Source organism: Morone saxatilis, unplaced genomic scaffold, assembly GCF_004916995.1.
Source record: "Morone saxatilis isolate NCDOM2014 unplaced genomic scaffold, NCSU_SB_2.0 Contig24, whole genome shotgun sequence".
Classification (NCBI taxonomy): Eukaryota; Metazoa; Chordata; class Actinopteri; family Moronidae; genus Morone; species Morone saxatilis.
In genome coordinates, this window is record NW_023339807.1 from 15521391 (window position 1) to 15529178 (window position 7788).

Genomic DNA, 7788 nt, shown 5'->3' on the forward strand with positions numbered 1-7788 from the left:
CACACACACACACACAGACTTTTGAATATCCAGCAACAAGAAAGCTGAGTACTCTAAAACGAAAGGATTCATTTTAGCTCATGAACTTGCAAAAACTCCAGACTTGAAAGGCAAAAATTGAATTGTTGAAATTAATCAAATAGAAACTCTAAGAGAGTGTGTGAGAAAGAGATAGTTCTCAACTCCATTAGTGCACTTTAGGCATTAGTGAACTGTGTTTTTCAGTTACTTTTGGAGGATTTTAGAGGCGGGCCATTCATCAAGAAGACACCGGCTTGGCACTCACAGCTACTTAAAGGCTGGCAGATGACATTAGGAAAATAAAGAGTCTTCCAAAAAGGGTTGTCTTCTATAAAGTCCTGAAACATCTAATACTTGGATGGCCATTTCATGATGTCATGTTCTGCAGATTCTGCATAATGCACATCCGCCCTGGGAACTGTAATGGAAGAGAAAATTAGAGCTAGGTAAACCACAGCATCCTCCATTTATCATTTGTGTCTTGTTAGCCTCTGGCTTTAGTTTGTTGTTCCTATTTGCATTGAATGAAGGAGATTCCTGGTCTCAAGACACCACTGGTGGAATCCTTTCTTTACTCTTCCAGTTGCTGTTTTTAGACTTTCTAGTGGCAGACTAGGCAACAACGCTCATGCACACACCGTGAACCTTTCCTCCTCTCTCACACTTCCTTTTCACTTCCATGACACTCTCTCTTCTTCCTTCCCTCTGTCGAGTATGTAGAAACAGCCACGGGGGTGTTCCCTCAGAGCTGCAATTACAGTCAAGGAAAGTGTGTTATCCTCTCTGCATATTCACATATATTCTGTGTGTGTGTGTGTGTTCGCGCGTTTGGCTCACCCCAGTTATTTTCTGCCTGTTCCAGGGATTTCCATGCTGTAGGACCTAGACATTTCCCAGAGGTGTGACTATGTGTGTAAAAGTATGCGTGTGTGCTTTTCAGTATTCACTCTGTCACTGTCTCCTTCAGTGATTAGGCCCGTCTCCGTCCCCAACTGAGGTTTAGTCTTTTTTCCCTCCCGTGGGAAATGTCAACATGAGGCTGATTTGCCTGCATCTACCACTTTTTTTGGAGTCTGTGCTGCATTTGACTGGGCCGTCTGAATGTGTGTATGTATGTGTGTATGTGTGCGTGCATGCATTTGTGCAAAATTGTCCCTACTTGTCTCGCTTGCCCGCTTGCCAGAGTCTGGCCAGCACTGCATCTGGTTCCGTGATGAGACATCTGCAATTGGGAACTTAACACGATTACCAAGGTACAATGGCCGCGGGGACTGGAAGGGGTCGAGGCACGGATGGATGGATGGATGGATGGATGGCTGAAGAGGAAAGATGGAGGGATGACACTCCTCCAGATGGTTGCAGATGTAGCAGTGGGGGATGCTTGAGGTGGAGCTTGTCCTCTATACTTCACACCTTCACCTGTGAAGAGACCATAGCTTATCTTTGGTCTTGTCATTTTCACACATTTCTCCTTTTTGTTTTTTGTCTCCACTCTCTCCCGCTGGTCTGCTTTGTTTTTACTCTCTTTCTTTGCCCTCCTTCTGTCCTGACTGCTTTCTGTTGCCTTTCCTTGTCCCCTGCCCTCTGCCCTGTAATGCCATGTTTTGTTAAAATTAAGACACTTTTTTTCCCCATGATCTTGTTCATTTCTCCCGATGGGCTTGTTTTTTATGTCCAAGTTTATTTAGCTTTGCTGTTCTCTGACCTTCCTCCCTGTTTCTCTCCTGATAGAGTTGACAGGTTGTGTTTGAATTCCCTCATACACACACACACACACACACACACACATAGACAATCCCTACCTATTTTTCCTCTTCCCAAACCCCTCCTCCCTCATTCCCTCCCTCTGTCCTGGTCGTGTACGGGCAGTGGCACTCACTCACTCCCATTGACAGATTACTTTCCTAATGGAATTTAATTATTTATCCCTTCCTCATGGCGATTTAGCCAGGAAAAGACCGACAGCAGGAGCGTGAGGGAGGACAGGACAGGAGGGGAGGGCGGAGGGAAGAGGAAAGGGAGAGGCGCTCATTTCCTCCAGTGGCAAGAAACTGGATCACCTCTGTTTTGATTTGGAGAGATGTCATTCAGAGAGAGAAGGCAGGGGAGTGAGGGATGTTGGAAGGAGGAAAAAGAGAGAGGTAAAAAGAGAAAAGAGAAAGACAGAGCTGATGTCTGTCTTACACGCACACACTCAGAGAAAAGCATGAATGACGACATATACAGAGAGTTTGGTGCCTTACTCTCTGGCCCAAACAATCACAAAAACTTATTTTTTATCACTTATGAGGACAGTGCATTGACTTACATTCATTCTCTTAACGGCAATTACTGCATGCCTAACTCCACCTGTTTAACCTGATGGTAACCAGCCTTTTGTCCTCAGATGTGAGGTGATCTTCTGTCCCCAAAATGTGATTACACACACACACACACACACACACACACATAAACCTTTGCAAGTCTCTGCAGAGAACATGAGTGTTAGACAACCTGTCTCTGCTCTCTGTACCTCATCACTCGCTGTCACACACATCTCTCTGTCTTTTTCCTGTATCTCCTTTTTTCTTTCTTCTTGTATCATCTCTCACTGTGTTTCTGTCTTTTTTGACTCCCCCCCCCCTCGCTCTCTCTCGCTCTCTCTCGCTCTCTCTCGCTCTCTCTCGCTGGGGATCCTAATTAAGCTTGGCTGCTCTTTGATGTTGTCGCCTTGGCAACAGTCACCATGACGAGGCTGGGTCTGCACACTCTCTCTCAAACTCACTCAGGCATACACAAATACACACAAGTACAATACACACACAAATGCAAACACACACATACACGCTCACTGAAATCATTAAAGAATATAGCCAGCCTTTGACCCTTGGTTCAAATGATACCTTACACAATGACTAAGGCGTGTGCGTAGGCTACGCATGTGTGTGCACACATGTTGGCTACATGTGTGCACACATGTCACAACAGCAGAACAAGGAAAACACTTATATCCTGCTGAGCCAGATGGAGATGCAGTGTGTGTATCTATAGGTGGTTGAGGAAGTGGAAGAGCTTCAGTCCGTGACACAGAGCGACTGGCTGTCATGCCCGTTTGCTCTGATGTTTGACCTGTTATTGTATTTTTTTGTTTTCCTAAATAAATGTTTGTGTGGGCTGAAAGCCCTTGAGATGAATCATGTGTTAAAGAGCAATTGTTAGCACGAGCTGTTTCTCAGGGCAGTACGGAATCTGGTAAACTCTGATTTACAGCAGGGAAGTTCCTCATTTCTTTCACTGTGCCCCGGCCTTTCTGTTCAGGCACTATGTTGTACTTCTTTCTCTCTCTTTAACCTTTTCCGTCCAAGAATCTCCTTTCAAGACATTTTTGTTCATAATTGAGTCCTAAACATGTTATTTTATATTAATAAATTGAAAGATGTAGCCTATGCAACTGTGCTGCTACATTGCAAGGTTCCAGCATGACTCATATATTAATTAATTATATATATCACACATAAATTCAAGTACTGTGCTGGAAACAGGTTAAAATAATTTTACTGCACTGGAAAACTCCCTTGCTTGAAGAAAGTAAGTCTCAAAAGACCAACTTGACTTAAAAAGATGGAGGTTTTTTTGCAGTGTCCTCCTTTCCCTTATACTTCCTCAACCCTATCTTTATCTCTTCATTTCCTCTGCACTTCATCCATCTCTTTCCACCGCCCTCTCCTCTCATCAACCCCACCCCAAAACAACCAAAAAAAAACAAAAATATCACGAGAATACAGCAAGACGAAGAGAATATAAACAGTTACTATTTATTATGAGAAAGAATAAAGCAATTTACAAACACAAACAAACAGCTAGATCAATAAAAAGACAATGAGTATAGTGGACACAGAGACTAAAGACTGGACGACAGATATGAAGCGAGAGCACACATCAGGGATACATTATATAGATACCAGAGCACACACAGACGATACAATACGAAACCAGAACCATGAACAACACAAACACATACAAAACAAAATAAGAAAATACATCCTACTCTCTATGACAACAAACCACCAAATAATTTGAGATACTAACACAGAACAAATCAATAAATAAAAACAAAAAAAAAAAGAGAACAAACCAACCAAACATAAATAGAATATAATTGAAAAAAGAAAATTTATTGATTAAGACACAGAGCACTATGATGACTAATATGAACAAACATTAATATAAGAGAAATATATAATTTTAGTAAGAGTTGTAGGTTATATGAAAATGAGCCAAAGCACTGTGCGGGACTGAATAGATTACTGATTAGATGGATGATATTTTACATCTCAGGAAAAGACTCTAAATTGCTGCTGGTTCCTTTAATCATCAGATCAGTCAGCTGTACTGATGAGTGGACTGTGCCAGCAGAGGATCATGATGAAAAGTTGGCACAGTGACGCATTAAAACAAGTGTAACTCCTTCCCTCTCTTAACTCTCTTCATGTCCTTCCTGTCCCTGCAGCTGTTTGTCATCGACAACGGAGCCGACGACTGGCGCATCGCCATGACGATGGAGAGGGTTCTGCTGATCGCTCTGGAGCTGCTGGTGTCCGCGGTGCATCCAGTGCCTGGGGACTTTAAGTTTCAGTGGCGGGCGCGGCTAGCCTTCTCGTATGCGCCATCACAGGCCGAGGCTGACCTGGACATGGTGCTGAGCGTGCCCATGTTCCTGCGCCTCTACCTCATCGCCAGAGTCATGCTTTTGCACAGCAAACTCTTCACCGATGCCTCCTCCAGGAGTATAGGTGCCCTAAATAAGGTCAGAAAGATTTTGTGCTTGCAGGTGTGCGTATGTGCAGTATGCCTTCAAGAATGTGGTGGCCAAAGCTTTAGCCAGGAATAGGTGTGGGAGTTGTAAATGTATTAAGGTCAAGAGCTCTCTCCTCCGAATTAAATCTGTGTCCACAGTGTCCTTTTCATTCCTGGCCTCTATCTCTCTCACTATCTCAAGTCCTTTTCTTCTGCTCTGTCCTTCTAGTCACCCTGTTCCTTTTCATCTACCAGCTCAAACCCCCTTCCTCTCCTTTTGTTATCACTGTGCATAAAGACTTAGATCTAAGCTGTGGTGGATCTTTCATAATACAATACAATATGATATGGGAGCGTGAAATGGGAACAAGATATTGCATACGGCTCAAATGGGGCATGACAAGAAAGGACGACGACTCGAACGAGATTGCAATACAAGTGCACAGAAATGTGTACAAGCCATGCAATAAATGATTGGTGCCAGGTTTGTAATGACTTTAAACGATGAACATTATTGTAAAGTCAGGAAGTAGAGATGTAGCGTGTGGAGGAAATATGCAAACTAGTAGGAGAGGAGGAGCGGGAGAGATGGAGTAGATTTTGGATGAGTAATTTAGCAGGTTGCGAGTGTATCTGCAATGGCACTATTTTGACCCTCCGGCTACAGTGACGGGAGGTGAAGCTGCCATTGAAGTGCAGCTCTAACATGACAGCTCATTTATCATCTGCTTAACCCTTCTGGGGCTCAACCATTGCTCTTGGATCATCTATCTGCTAGAAGTTGATGACAAACGAGCCACAGATAAAAACGAAACTGAAATAGGCCAATTACTCAAAGACACTGTATATCTTGACCTCGAGTCAGAGGGCGAGCCCTGATTTCGACTCCAATTACAGTGGAGATTCTCTGAGTGCTGCCGCTATCAAAAGCTACTCAGAAGACTAATTAGTAAAACATCAAGCCTGTGTGGGGAACGGAATGAGGATTCAGAGCTACGCAATACTAACCTTGAAAACAATATATACTCCAATGTAATTTATCACCGCCGTTATACTGAGTGTGTGTGTGCTTGTGTGTGTATTGCAGGTGCATTTTAACACACGGTTTGTAATGAAAACCCTCATGACTATCTGCCCCGGGACGGTGCTGCTGGTCTTCAGCATCTCTCTGTGGATCATCGCTGCCTGGACCGTACGAGTGTGCGAGAGGTGAGTAGCAAAGCCGGTTGATTTGGGTTGCATGTGTTTTTTGTTTTTTTTATTGTCAGTGTGTGCATGAGACTGTGGATGTTGATTGGACCAGGAATTCAAATGAGCAATTCACTTCAATTGGCAGGAAGTATAATCTGGGACATGTGTGCAACATAATCCATCTTTAAGACTTCAGTTTATAAGGCTTTCTCACCAGTTGTACATTTAATTTGATTCAGGCGATAGAGTTGTTACTTAATTTGTCCATTTGTCTCATAAATCAGCAAAGACAACTTTGGTAACACTTTATCTTAACCCTCCCACCCATTCTGCACACTAGCCCACTGTAATGTAGTTTTAAGCAGATATAAAGACATAAATATTTGATAATATACTTTACATATAAATGAATGATTGATAACACTGTATTACATAGTTGGAATCACAGTACAGTAAATGATAAATTAATATGGGGTTAGACTGAAATGATCCAGTCCTTTTACCATCTTTCAGAGAATTTTTCATAGTTTTTTAGAAGTTGGTAGAAGAATACATGTTGTACTTAAGTACTAACCTAATGGTTGTGCAGACTAAACCAGACAGCTGATACTCAAATAGCTACCGACCTAGCCATCTGACTGTTACCTAGTAACTGTTTCAAATTGTAAATCAAAATGTCCACTTACATTTTGAGATTTATTATGTTGCGACTTATGTAATGTTACTGATGAACCATCAAGAGGAAAGCAAAAAGTGACCATCCCCTTTGATGTGTTTAAACACTTTTGGAGATAATCAAGGAAATATGAGAAAATGTCAGTTGGTTAATCAGCTTGATTAAACGCATCATTGCCTGGCTGCTGGGAAGTCGTTGTTTGGTCTACATCCAAGTTTAATTGGCATTTCCTCTGCTCTCCAAACCAAATTATCGAAGGGGAAAAAAACATATAAAATTCAATTAAACTGCTTCAAACTAGAGTGAATTTCAGAATTTGGAGAATTCAGGCTAGAGAATAGAGAGCTCAGAGCAAATATATCTATCGCTAACATCCGTGGCTAAACTTTATGGGGATTCTTTGTTGAACAGTTTTTTTGAGAAAACAACTTTGTTTCAGATCTTCACCAGGTTTGGTTGCTACGGCAACAGTGTTGTGCATAGGGAAGGAATGATGGAGGCAAGAGTTATGTGTTATGTTCTGTGTCAGGCGAAATTGAAGGACACGTGTTTGAGGTTTTGACTCCCACATCTGCAGACAGGACCCGTGGGCCAGTTATGTTGTTTTTATTTATTCACACCTTTTTTACTATTGACTGACTTTATCCTCTGAACATGGGCGGTATTTCTGTTTAGGTATCATGATGCCCAGGATGTGACCAGTAACTTCCTGGGAGCTATGTGGCTTATCTCCATCACTTTCTTGTCCATCGGCTATGGAGACATGGTTCCTCATACCTACTGTGGCAAAGGAGTCTGTCTGCTTACAGGAATCATGGTCAGTATATTTCCTCTCTCCCCTCTCTTTCTATCTACCTCGCTCTCTCTCTCTCTCTCGCGCTCTCCCTCCCCCTTGGTGCTGTCCTCGCCTCGTTCAAAGGTCAGCAGATTAGAGAGCATGCTGTCATTTGTGAGAGAAATTTTGCCATTTGTGTAATTTGGGCAATCCTCCCTGAATTAGCCTGCATCTGTGCCTCTGTGTGTTTTGGGTGTGTAGGCGTGCAAACAAGAGCACGTTAGTGGTTTGTGTGTGTGTGTGTGTGTGTGTGTGTGTGTGTGTGTGTGTGTGTGTGTGTACTTGCGTG

At 42.7% G+C, this 7788-nt stretch overlaps 1 protein-coding gene across 1 annotated transcript in view; it reads left to right on the plus strand.

The window, feature by feature from the left end:
- The window catches only part of kcnn3 (potassium intermediate/small conductance calcium-activated channel, subfamily N, member 3), a 58103-nt gene that overhangs the window by 21952 nt on the left and 28363 nt on the right, over positions 1 to 7788 (plus strand). The window contains exons 3-5 of the mRNA XM_035672178.1: positions 4511 to 4807; positions 5885 to 6006; positions 7340 to 7481. Of these exons, the coding sequence (XP_035528071.1) occupies positions 4511 to 4807; positions 5885 to 6006; positions 7340 to 7481 (561 nt within the window). The remainder of the gene's footprint in view (positions 1 to 4510; positions 4808 to 5884; positions 6007 to 7339; positions 7482 to 7788) is intronic.